The sequence below is a fragment of the Pimephales promelas genome, chromosome 15, assembly GCF_988280905.1.
Source record: "Pimephales promelas chromosome 15, fPimPro1.hap1.1, whole genome shotgun sequence".
Classification (NCBI taxonomy): Eukaryota; Metazoa; Chordata; class Actinopteri; order Cypriniformes; family Leuciscidae; genus Pimephales; species Pimephales promelas.
The window spans coordinates 30,261,491-30,285,283 of NC_142783.1; the positions used below are offsets into that span (position 1 = coordinate 30,261,491).

A 23,793-nucleotide genomic window follows, 5' to 3' on the forward strand; every position below is an offset into this window, starting at 1 on the left:
ATTTTGATGGTTTAATTAAACTTGTAGGGACATTAAAAACGATCCCCTCCTGACATCACTTTTGGCCTAGTGTAGTAAATGTTTATCAAGAAGAGTTAAATCCCTTGGTTTATGGAGTGTTACATAATGATTTAGGAAAACAGCTTAATTTCTGATCCTCATGTAAACATACCAGGCGAGTCAAAAAGAGCACAAAAACGATAGAAATTAAGAATCCCTTTATTACAGATAATGTTTTGTTTATAATTGTCAGAAATTTATTTAAGATGTGCAAAGGTTTAATATGGTCGCATAGAACATCAAATCCCAGCCTAAAACTCTACCTGTTAGCTAGTAAATCTGTGACCAGAAAAATAGAGGGTTCCTCCAAAATATAGTAAAAAGCAGAGTATTTAGAGTGGTTAGAGATGACAGATGTCTTACAGTTATCCTACTAGTGCATTTGATGAGAAGGGGAATCACTATTTTGGGATGACAGACGGTTTCAGTAACTGCGACCGAACAACGTGTAGTACTGAGCAGGCTCTTTGCCGCTGACGCACATCTGGCCGTCTTGCAGGGTCTTCAAGGGGTTGAAGGGGATACACAGACTCTTGGCTCCCATTGAAGGGGCACCAGCCTCCAGGTCCTGATCCCTGAAGACACAGGAAAAAGTGTGTTAAGACTACCCACTTCTATCTGATCTTTTTTCTTTGAATTGATATAAATATATTCTAGTGTTCAAGGCCAAAGGTTTCTGGGGTTCAATGGAAAAAAAAAAGTGTGTACGTATCTTTGGTTAATGCATTAGCGTATAAATTGACACAAAAACAGAATTTGATATTAAGAAATAAACAATAACTGTCTATAAACTCTGAATGCTATGAACTTCCAATATTTTAAGGGTTTTTAAGACCTGCACAAATAAAATGAATGCCATTTAGGCGAGGTAGAGCAAGATCTATGGTCGCGTATTAAACCATAAATAGACTAAAAACTATGACTTAACTTCAGTTCAAATAGTCTAATACAAATTAAACGTTTAACGTAATAAATACCCTGATAAAATGTTCAATAAAACCTAACATTTCAGTCTTTAAACCTTTGTTTAAGAGATATAAATGGCATAGTAAACATGACTTAGCAACAGTAGATTATAATCAACAAATTGTGTAGTATTTATTGATAGCAAATATTTTTTCATTGAAATGCATTTGAGATTTTGGCATTGAAATGTTTAAGTATTTAAATAACGAAAGACTGGTTATCTAGGAAAAACAGCCCAAAAGCATAGATTAGTCTCTTACTTGGCTGTTGTCTTCTTAATCCAGTCCTCACACTCAATGCCTCCACAGAAGGGAATCTGTACAATCTGTAAGAGATGACATACATTAGGTTAACACATTTCTGGTTTTAACTGAAAACAAATAGTATCCAAAGAGCTCTGGATCCACACAGTTGACTTACCCTTCCCTGGTCCAGATCTTTCTGGAATTGTTCCATCGTATCGGCCAACACCATGTGTTTGTTCAAATCATCAGAGGCCCTGTGACATGTTGAAAATAGTAAATCATTCTGCCATGATGGAAATGGCAGATCTCAAATGTAGTGATACTAGGTGAAGAACTAGAAAGCAGGAGTTTGTTTGTACCGTTTAAAGAGATTGTTCTGGATCTCTTCCAGAAGGATTGGGATCCTCTTCACGGCATCAGCCTCTGGTACGACGATTTTCTGTCCCGTGTCTCTCCTTACTGCTACAAACTGGCCATGTTTTAAGTCCTTCGGCCCAACCTCAAACCTTATGGGCACACCCTGCATTCAGAAAACGACATCAAACAAAGCTTTTGTGCATTGGTGGTGTGGCTGTTTCAATTTAAATGATGAAAACACCATAAGCAGTAAAATACCAATACCAGTAAAATTTCAATACCAGCAATACCATTAAAATTTCACGGTTCTCTGTACCAATTTCGGTATCATAGCAAAAACAGTTGGAATTAAGTAGCAAATCCAGAAACTTTGCAGTGTATTGAGGAGCATGAGAAACAAAACTTTTATCCAAAATGTATATGGGTTGTAAACAGAAAGCAAGCAAAGAGCGCTCTCTTTATAATCAGTATCAATCATTCAGGCTATATTCAGCACTGAGATATACAAAAACACTATAAACTAGAAAAGCTTTCTACACGGGCCATTGCGTTCACACGCTTAACAGATATGTCTGTGATTGGCTATGGCTACACTGATCAACATTTCAAAAACACCTTGTAAAAAGAAACCTCTTCACAGAGATACACACGGGAGCGTTTGAAAGCAGCCGCCTTTATCCCAATATCCCAGCAGGTACCCAATATCCCTGGTTTTTAGTACCACTGGTACTGATATCAAATGTTTCATCCAAATTAGTCAAATCATGTAATGTGACTATAGTAAGATACAGTCAGGACATTTGACATTAAAAAGAGAGCTATTACAAGCATTTTAAGCTGTGAAAGATAGAGCGGAACACAGACAAGTGAAATATACTTGGGTAGTGATGTGTTAAATGAGCATAAACAGTTGACCTGAAGTCAGTATACAGGATTCGTGAATTAGGCCTAATATACTTGCTGCTGTCTGTGCCAATGTTACAAAAGAAAAAAAAAACAACAACATCTATTTATAACTTTAATTGCTTCATTAAAAAACTGTTTAATTCATTAATACAGTGAAGACTATGCAGTGTTTTACTTACATTTGATTGTTTATTCAGCTCTTAGTTCAATAATGTTCGATAGATTTACATGAAATACTTAAAGCATTGTTAACTTTAGCCTAGCATCAATTTCTAAGGTATCAAAATTGATATCAAGAATTGTGAAATTTCACTGGTATCCAAATTGTTGATATAGCAACCTTATTTCCAGCAAAATATACTTGATATAAATCACAAACAAAAATTTCAGTTTATTTTGGTCCCCACTCCTAATCGGGTTAATCATTATTACAATCGTGATTATGATTTTTGCCATAATTAAGCAGCCCTAACTGAGATGAAGAACCTACATACCTTCAGCTCCCAATGATTGAACTTCCAGCCAGGTGAGTAATTATCCCGCAGGTCGGCCTTGACTCTGACATTGGCCTCCTGTAGTCTGGAAAGATACTTGGAGCACTGGGCCAACAGAAGGTCTTTCTCTGCTTCGGGTAGAGTGGCTGTGATGCCACAAGGAATGATGACGACCTGCAAATCAGAGTGTAAGTTTGCATGCAATGCTATGATCCATTATAAACAAGAAATGATGGATCTCCAGCACACCTGTAGACATGCTACTCTGGGTGGCAGCACCAGGCCCATGTTGTCTCCATGAACCATCGTCAAGACTCCGATGGTGCGAGTGGTGATTCCCCATGAGTTCTGGAAGGCCAGCTGCTTCTCGCCTGGTCTCTTAGGGTCCTCAAAAACAATCTCAAACATCCTGGAGAAGTTTTGGCCCAGGTGATGGGATGTGGCGCCCTGAGAGAGCAATAAGGAGTTTTAGGGCGCTTACACACTTGGTTTGATTACCTGTTCAGAACCAGAGCTCCCCCTGCCCTCAATGGACTGTGTTCGCATTATATTGTTTGTATCTGAAGCACGGTATGCTTGCGTCATCAAGCTGCAGCTGGCGCGTAATCGTGATGTTTGGCTCGCTTCACATTTGTTCTTCTTGTTTTGAACCTTTGGTTTTGTTTTATGAATCAAAATGAGAACAAATGATTGTGAATCCCCTCGTTTTCAGGTTTGACAAAATGTCAGCTTTTTTATGTTTTTATCAGCCCGTACATCTAACAAGGTTTCAATTCTGATGATCAAAGTAAATCTTGAAAGTGGGGAGTTAAACACCCCACATATGTGTTTTTAAGATTGACATTGTATGCTAAATAAGTTTGAATTGAAAAATTCAAGTCTCAGACACATGCTATAGTATGTATTGACCTTTTGCGCATTATACAAGCATTTTTTTTAAAAAAAAAGAAACGTTTATATGTAAAGTCCATTCTGTCTTAAGGGACTGTAAACAGAGGGGAATGTTTCTTTGTTATTTGCTCCTTGTCTTTTTTTTCATATTTGGAAAAAATACTTTATCATGCACAAAATGTATCATCCATTTTTTTATTATTATTTTAAACAGTACTTTTATAATTACATTTTGTTTATAATTAAACAATTATATGGAACCAATCAAGAGCCAAAATCCATAAAAATATTTGGTATCACTTTACAATACGGTTCTTTTATTAAACATTAATGTATTAATTAACATGAACTAATGATGAGCAATACATTTGTTACTGTTTTTGTTCATCTTTGTTAATGTTAGTTAATACAAATCCAGCTGTTCATTGTTTGTTCATGTTAGTTCACAGTGCATTAACTAATGTTAAAGTCCCCGTGAAATCAAAATTGAACCTATTTACTTTGTTAGCGCATATTACTAGTCTTGTGGTGAACAATTAATCCGTGCAAGTAAAAATATATTTAAAAAATGTTTTACCTTGGTAATCTTTAATCAAAATCTGAAAAGTTACTTCCGGTCTAGAACGGTTTCTTTTTCTGATGATGTAGGTTTCACAGTTTGGGTGGGGAAACGCTTAACCACTCCCCTCAAACCGTTAGTTTGCTATGAGCGAGAGATGGAGAGGAGGAGCGCTAGAGTAAAACCCTGCCCTCTGTTCAATAGTCCGTTTCACTTGGAAATACGTCACAGCACTGGAGAAAAATCGTTTGCAACTTCCGGTTCATGGGGACTTTAACACGATTGTAATAAAGTATTAGTAAATGTTGAAACTGACATTAACAAAGATTAACAAATGCTGAAGTAGTATTGTTCATCCTTAGTTAATGTTAACTAATGTAGTTAACTAATGAACCTTATTGTATAGTGTTACCAAACATTTTTTTTCCATAAATTTATTGCACTACATTTTGTAATGGGAGCTAAATATAGTTATAATACTGAATAGGAAGGTCTATGGCAATTCTCAGTCCTACTAAACAATGACTGTAAAATAAAGGCCCTGATATGCTCACGGCAAAGTTCTTTGTAGTTCTTTACTCTGGAGTAATATAATTGTGATATACGCTGACCTGAATTGCTCTGCCGCTTGCTGAGATGTAAGCCTCCACAGTGGTAGTGTAATCTCCACCTGCAAACTTCTCCTTCTCTGTTTTCCTGCCCTTGACCACAGGGATGGCCAACAGCTCCTCGTACACCCGAGTATACAGGTCCAAAATCTGCAACACCTGCACACATGATGGATAAAAGAGTGGCAGGGTCAGAAACATGCAACAATTATTTCAGGATTGGCATGGAAATATTGAATAGACCTTATTCAGAGCAGTGCCATGACGGGTATGAAAGTGAGTCTGTGAGGGATAGACTTGCCGTGTTTCCAATGGCATCCGCTGTAAAAAGCTGAATAAAGCGCCTAGATTACTTACAATTTTCCACAGCTTACGTTGTCGGGAGTTTTTTGTCAACTGACATTTCTTGGAAAGATATTTTTCCAGTGTTTTATGAGCAGAACAATCCGAAAACACATTAAATAACAGTACAGCCCATTGAAGAGATGCATGACTATCCCTCACAGCCTCGCTTTCATTCTCATTAAAAATCAAACATGGCGCTGCCGTGAATAAGGCATATTGTGAGTGAGGTGTAACTGATCACACTTAACCAACCTCCTCGGCAGCTTCTTCTTTGGTGGCAAACGCTGTGTGTCCCTCCTGCCATAGAAACTCTCTGGTCCTCAGGAAGGGCTGGGGGTGTTTAAACTCCCAACGCTGAGAACAGCAAGAAACTGAATGAATGCACAGGCCTTTTATTGAGACGTGTTTGTAAAAGTGTATGACTGAGGCTGGAACTGACCACAACATTGCACCACTGGTTGAGTTTGATTGGCAGATCTCTGTGAGACTGGACCCACTTGGCATAGGCAGGATACATCACTGCATCAATGTAAGAAGAATGCAAATGTATTAAAAATATCATACAAACATAAGAATCCAGTCCATTTCAGATACAGCTGCAGTCGCTCACCTGTCTCACTAGTGGGACGTACAGCGATGGGCTCCGCCAGCTCGGTCTTTCCTGATCTTGTCACCCAAGCAACCTAAAGACATTCATTTTGTTTATACATATTGATTTTCCACACACTGAAAAGCCCCAATTACAATCCACCACAACATGATCTTGTTCCAATCATCCATTATTATTATTTTAAAAAATAAGCACTTATTGGATTAAAAACACAATTAAAAAGAAAATAATTGAAAATAACTTTTTGCTCACACAAAATTTTATTTCCGTAATGGCAAAGCTAAATTTCAAGCAGCCATCACTCAAGTCCTCAGTGTCACATGATCCCTCTGAAATTCTTAAGACTTAAATCATTAATTCTCAAGTAAAATTTCATATTTTTATTTTTAGGGGGTAGTCGTGGCCTAATGTTTAGAGAGTCAGACTGGAAACTCGAAGGTTGTGAATTAAATTCTCAATACCTTTGAGCAAAGCACCTTACCCCCAATCGCTCCCTGGGCGCCACAGCAAAAATGGCTGCCCACTGCTCCATGTGTGTGTCCACAGTTTGCAGTGTGTGTGTGTTCACTACTCACTACTCCTAATGTCTGTGCACTAACTTGGATGGGTTAAATGCAGAGGACAAATTCTGAGTACGGGTTACCATTGTTGGCCGTCACTTGAATGTTGAAAATAGTTGTGGTTCTTAATATTTTTTGTGGATAAAGTGATAGATTATCCATTATAAATGTTTTTACTGTGACTATTTAATGCATCCTTGCTGAATTAACTGACCCTAAGCTCCAAATCTTACATTCTTCCCAGCTTCTCACCTCTGGAGCGAAATCTGCAATGTGGTTTTTCTCTTTCTCAAGGGCAGCTTGAGAGATAAACATGGGGAAGTAGCAGTTCTCCACACCCAACTTCTTGATCTCCCGATCAAAGAAATCTTTGATGGCATCCCAGATAGCGTAAGACCAGGGCCTCAACACGTAACAACCGCTGACATCGTAGTATTCGATCATCTCAGCCTTAATGATCACCTGAAAACCGCAAATACAAAGAGCTTTCAAACAGCTGAACAACAAGAACTTTGTAAAGATAGTTCTTCAACAGTTTACAAAATCATGTGAGCACAGTGTACCTGTGAGTACCAATCAGCCAAGTTTTCCTCTTTCTTTGCCTCCAGTCCCAGCCTACATTTAAGAAACACAAAATAAGAGAGTAAATCTATAGATCCTGCTAGCAAATGGAAAAACTGAATAGCCTTTAGTGAAGTGTCCATAAACACAGGTTGTGGTCTGAAAAAGTAATTCAGACAAAAGAGACTGTATTCTGGGTTTAGTCTTGGAGGACAAAACCAGTTGTGGCAGTACTAAAACAACTGCAGAACTTTCTCAAGCCTCCATTTAAGAATTCATCCATGTCTCAAGAAAATAAATAAAGGGCATTTGACACTGTATGGATTACTTTGCGTCTTTGCCTCTCACCGTGTCTGTTTCTTTGGCCCTTGGCCTTCTCCTGCTCCACCGGCTCCAGAGTCTTGACCTTGTTGAGGTTTCTCTCCTCCCTTCTGCTGTTTACGTCCTCCTCCTCCTCCTCCTCCTCCACCCTGCTTCTCAGACTTGTTCTCCCGCTCCTTGCGGTTCTTGTCTTCCCCCCCTGTGTTCCCAGAGCCTCCAGGGGTAGTCACAGGCTTGTACTCCTCTCCAGTGAGGGCTTTATACTGACCCTTCAGCTCAAGCAGAGTTTTCACCGCTTTATCAATTTGATCCTAAAAAATTCATTAGAATATCAGGAGAGCTAAAATCAAATCACTTCAAAAATGCTATATTTATTAAACTTGTTAGCAAACAAATTCAAACAAACCTTAGGAGCTTTCTCTGCTTTAAGCCGTCTCAGTTGCTCACCCTGCTGGGCTATGTCTGCAAACAGAGCTTGAGCCTGAGGGGAGGAGCTGGACTGAGGTGGGGTGGTGCTAGACTGCGCAGGGGCGGGACCAGAGGAAGGAGGCACACCTGGTTTGTATTCCTGTCCAGTTTGCTGCTTGTACTCAGCTTTAAGACTCAGCAACTGCTTCACAGCCACATCTACCTGATCCTGTAAAAATATGAACAATTGTTGAATACTACTAAATAAAAATGTGATATTTAAAACACTATGACCAAATCTGAGATAAGTCAAAAACCTTGGGTGCCTTGTCTGATTTCAGTTTCCTCACAAGTTCTCCTTGTTGAGTGACTTGATCATAAATAGACTTGGGAGAGCTGTCAGAGGAGCCAGACGCCGTAAGGGTGGTGGCGGCCGGCTGAGCTGGAGCTGATGGAGAAGCACAAGCGGGGGGAACTCCAGGTTTGTAGTCCTGCCCTGTCACCTGCTTATATTCTGCTTTCAGAGCCAAAAGCTGCTTCACTGCTGCATCAACCTGTTCCTGAGGAGGGGAAAGAAATCATAGTGCTTTACCAACAAGTAAATTACAAATTAAACACAATGTTTCCTGAAATCGCCAAGCAGACAAAAACATGAAGTTGATGAATTGGACATGTGGCTTTGCAAGATTAAACGACATACTGCTATTATCACTTAGGGTGCACTCAGTTTTGTTGACAGGTATTTTGACAATAATGGCTGTATGTTGAGTTATTTTCAGAGGACAGTAATATAAACAAGCAGCACATTGACTACTCTAAAATATATATCCAAGTTTCATTTCTATAGTATTGTCTTGCGGAGAAGATATACTAAAATGGTTGCTGAAATGTAAGTGGTGTACTCAATTTTGTGAGATAATGTCTAGTATATATATATATATATATATATATATATATATATATATAGAATAAATATAAACATAACAGAATAATATATATATATATATATATATATATATATATAAATAAATATATATATATATATATATATATATATATATATAATTATATATAATATAAAGCAATTACTTGAGATAGATAGAGTACTATAACACATAAAAAGTATTTTAGGAAAATAAAGTATTGAGTACTGTATAGGGTGGTCCCAGTGCAAAAACTAAATTCTGAAGGAAATATTATTTACACCATTATCTAAAGCAAAGATGTAGTTATAGTCTCACTTTTGATGCTTTCTCAGCTTTCAGCTTTCTGACCACTTCCCCCTGTTCAGTCACAAGCCCGTATATGGCAGCAGGGGAGGAGTCAGGTGAAGGGGCGGGCTGTGGAGGAGATGATGTGGGAGGAGCCATGCCTGGTTTGTAGTCTTGACCAGTGAGCTGTTTGAACTCAGCTTTGACAGCCAAGAGCTGTTTTACTGCAGCATCTATTTGCTCCTGTAAAATGAAAATGACATGGTCAACAGTGAAAACCCAACCATAACCAAAAGACTTCTTAGAGAGGCAGTTACCATGTTAAGATGCAGGCACATTTATCTCTGCTCTGCAAAATAACATGGGTAAAATCCAATAGGAAATTTCAATGGGAATCTGTGCAATAAGGACGTGAGGGCGGAGAACTATTCACAGGTTCAAGATGGTGATGCGAATTAGCAAGAGAAATAGAAGAGAAATCTGCTTCATTTGAAAGTGACTTCTGAGACAATACACTGTTAAAGTCAGCATTAAATGGAAGTTGCGATATTCTTTTCTTCCGTACTGAGACATATTTGAGTGAAACAAATGTGGGGCGGACTTGATTTTGTCCATTGTGAATTGATTAGATAGTTGGATCATTGTTGTTTGCTATTGCTGTTAGGTTTTTTACACCCTTGCACCAAAAAACACAAACCCAGAAAAGAGATGTCATTGCAAGACGGAGGGGGAAGTCATTTTGATTAAAGATTATGAGGGTATATGAATAAATACTTTGACATATACTGCAATAATCCACACACACACACACACACACACACACAAAAAAGAACTGTCAATTGTGATTTCATGGTGACAATAACAATGGACTTTTTGGCCTGTAAAAGTTCACACCTGACCCGATCTTAAGATAGCACCCTAAATAAGCAACTGAATGACCAACAGACCTTGGGTGCTTTTTCAGCCTTCAGTTTTCTGACCACCTCGCCCTGCTCAGCAACACGAGTGAACGGACAACCGGTGGAGGCCGGCCTCGTGCTTTCTTCCGCAGGGGCGGGGGCAGAGCTCTTCGGTCCTGGGGTGGAAGTAGGTGGGGCCATACCAGGTTTGTACTCCTGCCCGGTCAGTTGTTTAAACTCAGACTTCAAGGCCAAGAGCTGCTTTACTGCCGCGTCCACTTGCTCTTTAGGGGCCTTGTCTGTCTTGAGCTGTCTGACCAGCTCTCCCTGAGCCACAATGCTGGAGAATAGAGAGGAAGCGTCTCCTGCTGCCGATGGAGCAGGGCTGGAGACAGGAGCCAGCTTGGCTTTACTCAGAGGAGCAGCCTTCACCTGGAGGAAGAACAATATGAAAAGAGTGATCATTTTGTTCAATGTTTGACTTGTTAGGAGAACAAATGGATCCAATTCAGTGCTCACAGGTTTAGCGGCTGTCTGGCTCTTGCTTTTGTCCTTGGAGCCAGCAGTGGGCATCTCTTTTGTGTGTCCGTCTGGGATATAGAGCAGGACACAGGGACTCTCCTTGCAGCTGTGGGGGCTAAATGAATAAAACATAACAGAAAAAATATATTTAAATGTTTAAAGTTACAAAAGATTCATAATACTGTGTTAAACAGGTTAGAGGTGCAACCTGATTGGCTCATACGGCTGATCACAGATATAGAAACCCCGTCTCTGCAGCTGTATGATGTCACCTTTCTTTAAGTCCTTCAGGCAAGGGTCTCCTATCATCTTCTCCTCTACCTGAAAAATAAATGAATAAATAATAATACACAGCAGATTTTAAACATTTTATACACTAATGTTAAAAGTGAGCGGGCTTTTTAAAGAATTTAATACTTTCATTCTGCTAGGACACATTACATTGATCAAAAGTCACAGTAAAGACATTTATAATGCTACAAAAATTGTATTTCAAATAAATACTGTCCTTTTGAACTCTATTCAAATAATAATTCAAAAGAACTGAACTTTTGATGCTCAACTCTGGTACAAATGCAACCAACACAAACAACACCCCAACAGACTTGAGTACCACACCTTGCTGTTCTTGTTGATGTAATCCTTGAAATCATCATCCTTGCCCAAGACTGGTTTGGTAATGAGGTGCTGGTAGTTGACGCACACAGCAGGCATGAGGGGGGCACGGCTGGATTCAGCGAGCCAGGTGATCTTGGTGGTCTTTTTATAATCAGTGTTCTCCAGGTTCAGACGACCATCTAGAGACGAGATCGCTCCACTGCCATCTCTGCAGGCACCAACCAAGACAGAAGACATCAGCAGTAAATCTACATGTAAACACGCATGCATAGGGCTGAGAAAGAATATTACAGGCTTGTTTACCATTGCTTACATACTAGTAGCTCCACATGACAGTGAAACACTAAACTACATTAATGAGCCTTTAAAAAATAAATTAAGCTCGAGCATAAAACTTGTGGTGATTATGAAGGTAAAAACAGAATGAAGACTTTCTGGTTCTGTCAACTGCAAAGATGAAGTTGACTCATCATCTCAGTATAGCGTGCCAATTGAGAGACATGCACATTAATATTAGCGTACATTTATCTGTTACCATTACCTTTAGAGCGAGCAGCCGTGCGGCTAACATTAGGCTACTACTAAAGGTGTTTCAAATGATAAGCCATGTTTGAGGTTGATTAATGATAGGTGAACATTTGGATTTACTGACCGAAATAAAACCACATGGACAAGTGGTGTTAATGATCAGTCCATAATGCACTGTGTGACTTTGCCACTTTTAGTTTTCTGCGACTACCTGATTAATTAACATTTGGTCAACCACGTCTCTTCTCGTCGACTATTGGGGGGCAGCCCTTGAAATATTTTACTGAGCAATGACACATAAAATGATCCATTGAAATAACTGCTTTAGACACAGTTAATGATAAGGAATGTTTATTGATGACCAAATCAGCATACCGGTAAAACGGTAACACTTTACAATAAGGTTCATTAGTTAACATTGGTAAATGCAATAACTAACATGAACTAATGATGAGCAATGCATTAGTTACAGTGTTTATTAATCTTTGTTAATGTTAGTTAATACAAATACAGCTGTTCATTGTGCGTTCATGTTAGTTCACAGTGCATTAACTAATGTTAACTAATACAACCTTTGATTTTAATGACGTATTAGTAAATGTTGGAATTAAGATTAACTAAGATTAATAAATGCTGAAGAGGTATTGTTCAGTCTTAGTACATGTTAACTAATGTAGGTAACTAATGTTAACTAATGAACCTTATTGTAAAGTGTTACCGGTAAAACTTCAAATAATAGCCCGGGATTTTATTTTCCCAAATCGTCGAATTGCACCGGCTTATATTTGAGACAGGGGTTGGTGATGGCGCAGTGGATAAGACACAAGTCCTTTGGTGTGAGAGACCCGGGTTCGAATCCACCGCGAGACACCAATGTGTCCCTGACCAAGACACTTAACCCCTTAACTTAAACACTTCGACGCTTAAAAGCAGACGATCTAACGGGTTTTAGAAGATTAAATACAACCCAAAGCTAAAAGAACATACCCGACCTCTATTTGAGATCGGCTTTTATTTACCCAACCCTGTAGACACACCAGGCGTGTAAAAGAGACAAGCGTCTATTTGGGACTCGGCTATTGTTCAAAGTTTTACGGTATTAGAATGATTTCTGAAGGATCATGTAAATGAAGGATGATGCTGAAAATGTAGCCTTGTTACCAGAAAAATTAATTACATTTTAAAATGTACTAAAATAGAAAACCATCACGTTAAATTGTAACAAGAGCTGGCGCCCGAGCACACAAAAGTAAGGACACATTTAAAAAAAATTTAAAAAAAAGTTTTACCTGTGAATTTTGGTGATGATGATATTTCCCCAGTTGATGAAGGTCACGGTCTCACCCTCTGTGAAAGTTTCTGCGTCAGCACCCTCGATAAAGACCTTTGGCCCGTACCACACCTGCTTCATTCCCACATCTGCATTCTGCAAATCCCCACAAAATAGGACGTGATATACCGGTCTTTCTTTATATATTACCTACCTAGATATGAATGAATGAAAATATTTTTCTATGGTACTGACAAGTTTTTTAGGGGTGCGTGCATGCAGAATCTATTACCTTGGGATGTTTGGCAATCTCTTTCATTTCCTCCTTGGCTTCAGAAATGAAGACTGGCACAACCTGCGAGCTTAGTAGGGCGGTATATCTTGGGGCTACTGGGTCAATGACCTATAAGAGGAAGGGAAGAGGAAAGAGAAAAGAGAGAGAGAGAAATGATTCTTTAGGTACATCCAAAGCTTCTTTGCTCTCACATTGCTCTGAATGAAACAGGATGAGCAAGGACAGGTAGAGAAGGGTGATATGAAGAGCAGGGCAAGCCAAACTTTGTACCAAACAGACTGTAGCTGCACACGTGAATAATTACTGCCCAAAACTGCTTGGAGCCTTTATTCAAGAAGGTTTATAACATGAAAAGTAATTCATATGTAACTATCAATGTTCTCTGACTGGGAAATGGGGGAGTTAAAAACAAGAGTTGAAATCAAGAGCAAAAAGTAAGAAAGGAGTCATTGGGGAACACTAAACCTAAATAAGTTTGAACACCGTGAATCTCTCAAAATTAATTTAATTTTCACTTTCTATAGAATCTGCCAGAAGCTGTATGAGGGGTGGAAATGAGCGATAAACACAGGTAAAAGCTGCAGCACATGAGAGAAAGTCAGAAATCTGTGCCTTCAATGAATCCGAGGTGCAAGATTACAGACCAGGGTTGTCCAAAATACTAATTATTTCAGAAGGCAACACAATACCACTAATATTTTAGTTCTTTTTTTCGACCACTTAAATTCTTTAAACTTATTACCATTGTGGTCCCAAGACCTAGATCGTGGTCATAACGATCAACAATGATAACAGCACGTAAATAGTGGTTAACCAATATATCGACAAGGCAGATATATTGGCCAATTTTTGCACCCCATGTAATTATTCTAGTCAGACAAAAAAGAAAGAAAGGAGATGTGATCTGATTTCTCATATTCATGTTGACTTCATAATAGACAGCAGGTTTGTCAGATTGTAAGGTCAAACTTTTGTTATATGTTAAAAGAGCAGCCAGGAAACTGCAAAATATTTGCCTTTAATGGAAGAAAGAAAATCATAAGGTTTGGAACGACTAAATGATGAAAGATTTTTCAGTTTTGAGTGAAGAATCCATCCACCAGATGAATAATCCGGCCTTTTGCAAAGCCATAGATCAGGAAATAAAAAGTTAGATGGAGAAGAGGAGCAGACAGGGTAAACACGAGGAAGAGGAACATGAGGAAGGAGGAAGAGGTGTAGGAGTACCTTTTTACAGCTAACTGGCAGCTTGTAAACAGAAGAGTGAGATGCACTTTATTGTAGAAGAGCTCAGAGACAGACACAACGGGAAGTGTTTCAATGTGATATGATATCACAAGCACTCGATTATTGCTCCTGTGCCAGCCTAAATTAGGGAACTCTAACCAGAAGTTGACCCACAAAAGGCAATGGCTAAAATTTCTCTGGACAAGTTAAAGGGGTCCTATTATGACCTTTCACAAAGCCTTGATTTTGTTTTTGGGGTGTACTAGAATATAGTTTCATGCTTGATTGTTCAAAAAACACATTTTTCACTTTCGGACACAGGTTTCATTAAAAAAAAAAAACAACTTAATTTGTGTTTTGAAACTGAATGAAAGTACTCAGGTTGGGTTTGGAATTATATGTGGGCTAGTAATTGATGACAGAACTTTCATTTGAGTGAATTAGACCTTTAAAATAAATAATTCACATAAGTATAAAAACTAATGTAGATGATGATAATTAGCATTTTTGGATAAAGTATTCAATTAAAAAATAAAAATGGGTGAAAAAATTAATGATGCCAAACCAAGAAAATAAGTAAAGAGTAAAGCTTACAGCTAATAAGCAGAGTGTTAAAGAGCACAGGTCATGCTTGATGCAGGAAATGAATTGTAGATAACGGGTCAGATGCAGAATTACAAACGTGTGCAGCTTTTGAAAGATGGTGGCAAAAAGACTTGAAATAAAAACATGAAATCACAATTAAAAGCAACACAGAACAAGTAACTCCTGTTTTAATGATTACAAATTAATATTAAGAAATTACACTAACTGTTTTTTATTTTAATAAACAAATAAATGCAAGTGCATTTAAGTTAGTCACAGAGAATGAGAAAGTGGGAGGGAGGGTGACATGCAAACATAAAAAGCGAGAGTGAAGCACAAAAGGTGAACGGAATATCTGGTGCCTACCGAGGGACTGGAGAGATTAGAGGCTAATGTATTGAAAATTAGTTTCAAATTAAAGTTTTGCTTGACAAAATATTGCTGAAACAATGTAGAGATGTTAGCCAGCTGCTCAGGGTATTTAACTAGTGAATGAATGGGATGACAAGGACCAGCTGGAGATTAGCAGCCATGATGGACCCAGCACGTGATTTTAATATTTACCTTCTTGTTGAACGCCCAGATCTTGTCCCACTCCATATTGACTACAGATCTTGAGCCTCCCTTTAACACAGTGGAATGGACAGAAAAGAAAAAAGAAGGTGAATCAAATTGGTTAAGGAATTACATCTGAATTGTAAAGACTGCAGATGTGGGAAAACACTATAACTAGTAAAGTTTTAAGAGCTATACTAGCTACATTTATGGACCATTGATGTCTTTTATAAAATTGCTGTCTGTGCCATTTTATAAAGTGTGATTTTACCAGTGCCACAGCAAAGAACAGTCATTGCTTTGATTCTTTTGATTCACTGATTCAACAACTATGTGGCATTAGTATTATTTGAGAAAGAAATACACATACCTGAGCAGCAATGAATTGTTTGAGTCCCTCCACAGTCATTCCTCTACGTAGCACACCTCTGACTGTGGGGAAACGAGGGTCATCCCTACAGAAAGGGAAGATGGGGAGAGCAAGAGAAACATTTTACCATACAATCATACAACATTTTACCATAGAAAGTTTTTTTCTATAAAGTAAAGACAGTGAGAACTCACCAGCCATCCACATAGCCCTGGTCGACAAACCAGGTAAGCTTCCTTTTGGAGAGCACAGTGTTGTTAAGATTGAGTCTGGCGTACTCCCAGATGTATGGTTTACGCAGACCAACAGCATTTATTACCCAGTAGAACTGCTCGTCTCTGTCATGGTACTCAGTGGTACGCAAGGCATGAGTCACCCCCTCAACACTGTCCACAATAGGGCACGCAAAATCATATGTGGGGTACACTCTGGATGGAAGGAGAGAAAAAGAAAATATCAGAGGAACATCAGTGAGGAAGCGTGTCAGTTCATTAAAGGGGTGGTAAAATGTGATTTTTACAAGTTGTAAAATAAACCTCTGATGTCCCAAGAGTGTATGTGTGTGTGTGTGTGTGTGAAGTTTTAGCAAAAAAATACCCCACAGAAATTTTTATATAGAATGTTAAAGTTGTCACTTTTTGAGGGTTTGCAAAAAACACCTTTTGTGCCTGGCCCTTTAAATGCAAATAAGCTGCTGCAGAGGGCGGGGTTTCAAGAGCTTGTGCGTTAGCAGCTGCTTGATGTACAGAGGGATTGTGATCTCATTTATTTATTCCTGCTATTTAAAATATCAAAATAACTACAAAACAAACTTCACCAAACTAAACACACATATTTGGAAAGGTAATGGCATATAGCGATTGGTTTACTAGCGTACATTTAGCATTGCAATATACACGCATGTTCTGTAAAGCTGCTCTGAAACGATATGTATTTTGAATAGTGCTGTACAAATATATATGAATATCTGCATATATATACAGACTCCACAGCAATGACAGTGAGATGCCTACTCGTAACCTCTCCGGACAAACCAGAAGTATGTTTTTGACGCTATTTGACTTGCTTCATCTGGACCAAAAACAAAACATACACATTGTACAAATAAATGTTTCCAACCTTTCCACTAAGAAAATAATTGTAAGCATCCAGACTGCGATATGCTTTTATCGCAATCAGATAATGATTCGTCGAAGACTTGAAAAGTTTACAAGTCTTATTTAAAAGGTCCGGTAATTCCAATCATCGTTTATTTTCAGCTTTTGGAAATACTTTAACTGTTGCCTTTTCGCTAGACTTAAAAGGTACACGCTTGGTTTCACAGATCTGAGATTTAAAAATTGTCCTTTAAATGGTCTACAGGAGTGAGTGGAATAATTTTGATGAAAAAACATTACTTAAATGATAACAATCATGATTAGTAATCACAATTACAATAAGTGAATATCAGTTTAACCATTGTCCTCATTGACTTAAACTAGACTTAAATTCTAAGAACTTTACAACCGGTTTCACAGATAAGGCTTAAATGCGTCTTTGAACTGTTTTAACTTTAAGCAACTTGCACTGATACATCTTAAAATATGTTTATAAAGTGCCATTGTTTTGTCTCAAGATGCACACCGGAAATGTGCATCTTGACTTGTATGCCCTAATTGAACTAAATATAAAAAATTAAAAAAAACTACACTAAAAATGTAATTTGATGAATTTAGACCAAGATGTACAAGGAGTATGATGTCCACTCACTTGTAAGTGGAGCCGGTGCGAGGATGAGGAGCGTTCTTGCAGCGGTAGAGTGTGGGGTCACGCATGCAGCCGTTGTTGGAACTCATGTCAATCTTCGCTCTCATGCAGCAGGTCTGGCCAAACTCTGTGCCTTTCTTCATCTCCTCCCACATCTGCATGTTCTTCTCCACAGCTGAGGACAGACGGACACAACATGTTCATTATAACACCTCAAATTACATTTCCTGTGATGAAGACATATGATAAGACCAGTACTGGTGATGCTCACAGTTGTTGCGGTTGCGAGACTCGACCCTTTGCTCCCTTTCTTGTTTCATGACGTCTGGAGGAGTGTCATCTATGTAGGCCTTGCCCTCCTGTAGAAGTTTCTCCCCCATACGCATGATAGTGGGAAAGTGATCGCTGGTGTAGGTGAACTGGTCTGGTTTGATCTGTAGCATGGCCACGTCTTCCAAGATGACCTGTAGAAAAAGAAAGGTGTTAGCTTAGCCAGGGGTGTCTAAAAATAATTATTTTAAAGTTAATAATAATAATGCATTACATTTATAGTGTAAAGTTGCATATATAGACACGTATTGAGCCTTGGTGCCCATGCCAAACATGCAGGTTCAGAGGAGGGAAGGATATGGGCAAAAATAGTGTATGAAACGAGACAAAATACCTTCTCAAAGTCCTCTTTCTCCTTCTCAGGGTTTGTGTCATCAAAACGCATGATGAGCTTGCCCTTGAAATTGACCTGGTAGTGCTGGTTGAGGAGAGCTGCCTTGGCATGACCGATGTGCAGGTATCTGAGGAGATGGAAAGATAATTTAGAGACACTAATCTACACTACCTTTCAAAGATTTAGAACAAGTACTTTTTTGTTGTTGAAAGAAATTCTCTGTAACGCCCCTTTCACACAGAGATTCTTGAAAATACGCGGATAAAGTGACCAGGGATTTGACCCGGGTTTGTTTGATTTTGGTTCATTTACTCTGCCAGTGATTTTCTGGAATCAGAGAGTGCGTTTACACACCACCAGTACAAATCCCGTACAGACGTGATATCTGTGTGACATGTAATGTCTCAGCAGCGTCTTAAGTTTGCTTATCCGAAAACAAAAATAGGAACATTTCAAATGCTATGATGGGGCTCTTTAACGCTACTTACCCACTAGCCTCAGGGGGAAACCGCACAACTACTTTGCCCATCTCAGCACCAGGGAGCTCCACAAACTTTCCCAGATCCTGTTTTTTTTCCTTCTCCACAGGCTAAAAACATAGTTTGAAAAATAATCATTCAAATTAACAGCTTTATTAACATTTAAAGGTATGTTCCCTGTTCAAAGTACATTTTAGCTGAAAACATAAAGGTGACTTGTTTTAAACTTTTTGTTTTGTTTAAAAGAACAGATAAAACTGCAGTAGTCTTTCAGAAAGCCAAAAACATATCCGAAACTCACTGTGGCTTTGCTGTTGGAAATCTTGCTGGCCCATTTACTGCCCACAGAGCTGAATGGCACCTGAGAGCTCAGGAACGAAAACCAGCGGCACAGATGCGGATAAGAGCTTGGATTGATCTGTGACTCGCCATTTCCTTTTGAGAATGATCAAAAAATATGTAGAGATGTCTTGATTTTGGACTTGAAACTTAAGTGAATAATATATATATAGTCAAATGACTGACCTTTGAGAGCAGCCCAGATGCAGAGGTCAGACAGTGTCACACTGTGACCCACCAGGAATGTTCTCAGTGCCAGAGCTTTATCCAGATCAGCCAGAGCAGAGGTCAGATCCGACTGACCACAGAGACGACGGGCACTGAACTCCAGCCAGTGATCAACCTGAAAAAGACAGAACATAATAATAAACAACATTGCTAACCAATGAAATGATTGTAACATGCTATAGAGAGCCAGTAGAATGTAGTATATGACTCCCAAATCGAACCTCAGTTTGCTCCATCATGTTAGAACCATACAGTCCCAATGCCGGAGCCACTCGGGCAAGATAACGGCTGATGGAGTTCACGTCACTGAACTGCACCTCGCTGAAGGAGATGCACCGAATGAGAGAAATGGAAAATTAGACAAAATGATGCGTGTGTGTGTGTGTGTATATATATATATATATATAAATATAAATACAAGAGAATTTGTGCATGTGTATCCTCTTAATGTGTCCGTAAAACACTATAACTAATATATTATACATAAAGTATGTACTCATAGAGGCCATATACTCACTCAGAGACATGGAGCATGGTGTCTTTGCCCTCCTTGACAGAGACATTGACGCTGCCCTTCACATGTTCAGCAGCCAACAGTGCCCCTACAGGCAGAGAGGTGAATTACAGAGAAATGCAGAAGCAGTGGATATCTACTACTGTCCCTACTGTATATTCAAACACAAATCTAAGCTGAAATTATTTCCAAATCCTGTAATATCATTCTGCACATAAATGCACACACACATACACACACACACACACACAAATGCAGATTGACAGATGAATTATTGTTAGTTTTTTTTTTTTTTTAGGCCTAAATGTTTTGTTGTTTGTTTTTTTTTTTTTGGTTTTGTTTTCAAATGCACACTAAACTTCTTCAAGGCTTTGTATTAAATATTTATTTGAATTTGGCATTATTAAATACATTATACTCTGTATTTTTATAGTCTACTGCTTGTAACATTTTGAGCACGAAGGAAATAATATCACATAATAATAGTAAATGGAAAGCATTTTAAATCAGGGTTACATTAGTTAAATATAAAATAGATACAATTACTATCAATAACACTGTTTACAGCATTGCTTGATATTTAAAAATTAATTTTTTTTTAAAACTTGAACCTGAAACTGCTGGCGCTGCAGGTCTGCAGCTGGATACTATTGCCTCAGTACAGGACTTGCAAATTATCTGCATTAATGCAAACATTTTATGCATGGCATTTCCTGCTTTTTAGGCGTGTTCATTCTCTCAATCTCAATTATGATGAAAAATTTTGTTTGTTAACAAATGTCTGACACACCCATTTACTGTCATTAATAAAACCAGTCAAACCAACATTTCCCCCTGGTTTTGCAAAGATTCAACATTTCTAATTTGAATCCATCATATGAGACCATTAAAAAGAGTTCCCCTTACTACACATATACAATCAAAGATTTATAACAGAAGGAGTTAGATGATCCTCAAAGACAGGTGTGGAGTAAAGTAAACAGATTCAGACAGCTCTTTCAAATGACTTGCATCAGCCAGTGACACAGCTTCCCCAAGCACTGAATGGCCCACTTCAATTCATTTACTAACTAATAAATACCATTCTGCAGTTATACCAACATTGTTGTATTTTAGCTATATGGTGGAAAGGTTCTAAAACCAAGAAAACCTTGTTTTTGTTCTGTATGGGACTGCAATAACTCATCATAATAATGAAACCAAAACAAACAGGCACAAATTAGCCATACTTCTGAATCACTTTTAAGGAGGCACTACTGTAAAATATGTAGCTTTGAATCTAATCAAATTTAAAGCGGTGAAAGACAAGAAAAGCCTAGTGAACATTGGGAATGGCAGACTGTTAATTTTAGATTATGCCACGACGGCACGAGGATGTTCTGCGTGTCAATCCATTGAACCGGTGCGCGAGCTCAGCGGCAAAATGCAATGTAGCTTGTAACATATTGAACACATCGCATTTGTACTTACCTAGAGGTGGATTGCTACTGTTGATAGTCAAGTTTAGTGCCATGCCGTTCCTCTTGGTCTTCTCGTAATGGCCCTGTCACACTTCAAGCATCAAACTACTTCACGACTGCTCAGCGCCGCCTGCTTTGCTGTAAGAGTGCAGCAGCAGAATGACACGGGTAACACGAGACCCAGAAACAATGGTTCCGGGCATTTTCGTTTGCATCTTTCGCTTTCAGTGCGTGAAGGATCACTGATGCTGTAAATTCCTCGCATATTTTTGTAAAACAAACAGGTTTGTAAAAACATTTTAGCTTACGTTGTCTTTCTTTGTTTCGTTATTGCGTTTTATTTAACGAGTTAATTTCTGAAGTAAATCTTTATCCATAAAACACATAGCACCAGGACCAGCCTTAATTCCAAATTTACAAGAAATTAATATTGAATTTAATTTTCTATTAAAAATTATATTCACAATTGTATGATATAGATCTGCAGTTTTACAAATGTATTTAAATCACTATGCTTCCTAAAGGAGGCGCTATAAGCCTTGAAACTGCTTCTGCCTATTTCATAGTCATTTATATTTTATTGGGGAGATGCTTTGGAGTGAAGTGCATGTTGTAGGTCTTGATGAAGTATAGCCTAATTTAACAATTACACTATTCTTTAGTTTAATGCAGTGTCACATAGGCTACACAAATCATTTGATTTTTGACAATAACTCTTTATTTCAATACTTTCAATGTATAGGGACTGGCAGCTTCAGTTCACTTCTAGCAAATGTAAAATAGCCTATTCTAGTTTTCTCCAACTAGAATTGTTCTGCGTTTATCATTTGAACCCACACTAAAAGTAATTTCAACTTAAATTTTAATTGAATCTCGTATAACTTGCTGTATATTAAAAAAAAAAGAATTAATTAATAATTTATTGCTTTGTATCGCTACAAATAATATTAGCAATAAACGTGAATTCCTTTGGTGTCCAAATACCTTTGAATAATATTGTGTAAATACTGTGCCTTGAAAAAGCGTTCTCTCATTTAACTGAGTGAAATGCCCGTGCAGAATCTGTTTTTAGTAATTGTTGGTTTAGTGTGTTTGAGTTGCTGAATAGCCTAGATAATGTTTTCTTATTGTCCTGTCCAAGTGACAACACAATATTGTTTATGTTATGATACTCTCACTGTACAGGCCGTGACAGTGCTTTCACTGCACTTTACAGAAGGCCTCTTTGTAACCAACCGTTACACTTATTTGCACTCCTTGCTTCAATGGACTTTCTGGCACTGGTTGTTACTCAAAGGTAAATGGACCCACATACTGTAATTTCCTCTGCTTGTTGCCGTTCTGCAAGAATGGTTTCTTGGCTGCTCTGCGCCTCACAAATCCACTTTGTATTAAACAGCTGAAGCGTGTACAGTACAGTATGTGGGGCCGAGTTGAGAAAGCACCTCACTGGACGTCCTTCTGAGCCTTAAGAAATTTGCTTTATGTATGTAGCTACTGTTATGCAGTACATTTTCATGTCGGATAAAATATTAACTATATAGTACAGGCAAGTACAATCATATTTTTTCTTTTCTCACAATATAACAATTAACATTCATTCCACAACGTCTAACAACAAATGAAAAAGAAAAGAAAATTTATTTAGAAATAAATCAAAACTGTTTTCCATTTTCTAATTGAAATATTTAAGACCATTCTTTTGTCTTTTGAAAAGTGTTCAAGGTCCATAACCACAAGGGTTTCCCCCACATTTTCAATTCTTTTACTTCAATGAAATGTTATATTTTTTCATGAATGAAAGATCAAAAAGATAAATAATGAAGATTTATTTTCACAGGCATCTTTTATCAAATTTACAAAGGGTCACATGGAATTGTATAAATGAGTTGAGTCATGGGGTCAGAAAAAAAAAAAAAAAATATATATATATATATATATATATATATATATATCACCTACAACACGGTTTTATTAATTTATATGAATTAATTAACTAATATGATAAAATCACATCAGCTATTCAGCATTTATTCTTTTTTACCTTGTGTGGAACACAAAGATTCATGCGTCCACCATATTTCTAAAATGAACTATTTGAACATTTTCAGACCTTTCATTGAGTTACAGTAGTATTGTGTAGTATTCTTGAAGTCGGAAGCCAGAAGACTGTTAATGGAGTTAACATTTGTCATGTCAAAAGGATGACATCTGTTCTGATTCAGAACTGCACATTGGCAAATTTTTGCTCTGTCAAGCTTTGTAAACTGGTTTTGTATTTTTATGTGCGAATAATATAATGTAATATAATATAGGCTATTTAATAAATAGTGTCTAGTTTAGTATCTGTGTCTAGACTGCCATAATATATCACAAAAAGGCTTACATTTGA

The 23,793-nt window shown here is 38.0% G+C and overlaps 1 protein-coding gene and 1 non-coding gene across 3 annotated transcripts; both read right to left on the bottom strand.

Moving 5' to 3' along the window:
• Nucleotides 1–201: 201 nt before the first annotated feature.
• Nucleotides 202–21,569, bottom strand: eprs1 (glutamyl-prolyl-tRNA synthetase 1). Of its 2 annotated transcripts, XM_039667065.2 has the most exons (35): nt 21,412–21,569; nt 19,945–20,029; nt 19,649–19,748; nt 19,386–19,542; nt 19,162–19,295; nt 18,870–18,970; nt 18,382–18,508; nt 17,989–18,181; nt 17,721–17,892; nt 16,166–16,399; nt 15,972–16,056; nt 15,611–15,670; nt 14,462–14,482; nt 13,232–13,342; nt 12,959–13,095; nt 11,142–11,349; nt 10,732–10,844; nt 10,521–10,638; nt 10,050–10,433; nt 9,133–9,345; nt 8,209–8,451; nt 7,890–8,120; nt 7,511–7,794; nt 7,165–7,216; nt 6,854–7,063; nt 6,042–6,114; nt 5,871–5,950; nt 5,684–5,785; nt 5,090–5,245; nt 3,278–3,475; nt 3,029–3,202; nt 1,631–1,791; nt 1,447–1,525; nt 1,287–1,351; nt 202–635 (listed from the first exon to the last, which is right to left on the bottom strand). In XM_039667065.2, the coding sequence occupies exons 1-35, from the start codon at nt 21,452–21,454 to the stop codon at nt 485–487; spliced, it is 5,055 nt and encodes a 1,684-aa protein (XP_039522999.2). In that variant the 5' UTR covers nt 21,455–21,569; the 3' UTR covers nt 202–484. The 2 variants fall into 2 exon arrangements, with proteins under 2 accessions (XP_039522999.2, XP_039523008.2); XM_039667074.2 differs by lacking the exon at nt 14,462–14,482.
• LOC120487041 (small nucleolar RNA SNORA47) lies at nt 7,295–7,428 on the bottom strand. Its single transcript, XR_005624363.2, has one exon. It is a non-coding gene; the product is annotated as a small nucleolar RNA SNORA47 (small nucleolar RNA).
• Nucleotides 21,570–23,793: the final 2,224 nt, after the last annotated feature.

What these genes read in the sequence shown, in the direction of transcription:
- eprs1 (XM_039667065.2), bottom strand. Translation starts at nt 21,454, where the DNA reads ATGGCACTAAACTTGACTATCAACAGTAGCAATCCACCTCTAG. An exon ending in ACATCAACAAGAACAGCAAG is followed by an intron (nt 10,845 to 11,141) that starts GTGTGGTACTCA and finishes TTTATTTTTCAG; the next exon opens with GTAGAGGAGAAGATGATAGG. An exon ending in AAGATCTGGACCAGGGAAGG is followed by an intron (nt 1,352 to 1,446) that starts GTAAGTCAACTG and finishes CATCTCTTACAG; the next exon opens with ATTGTACAGATTCCCTTCTG.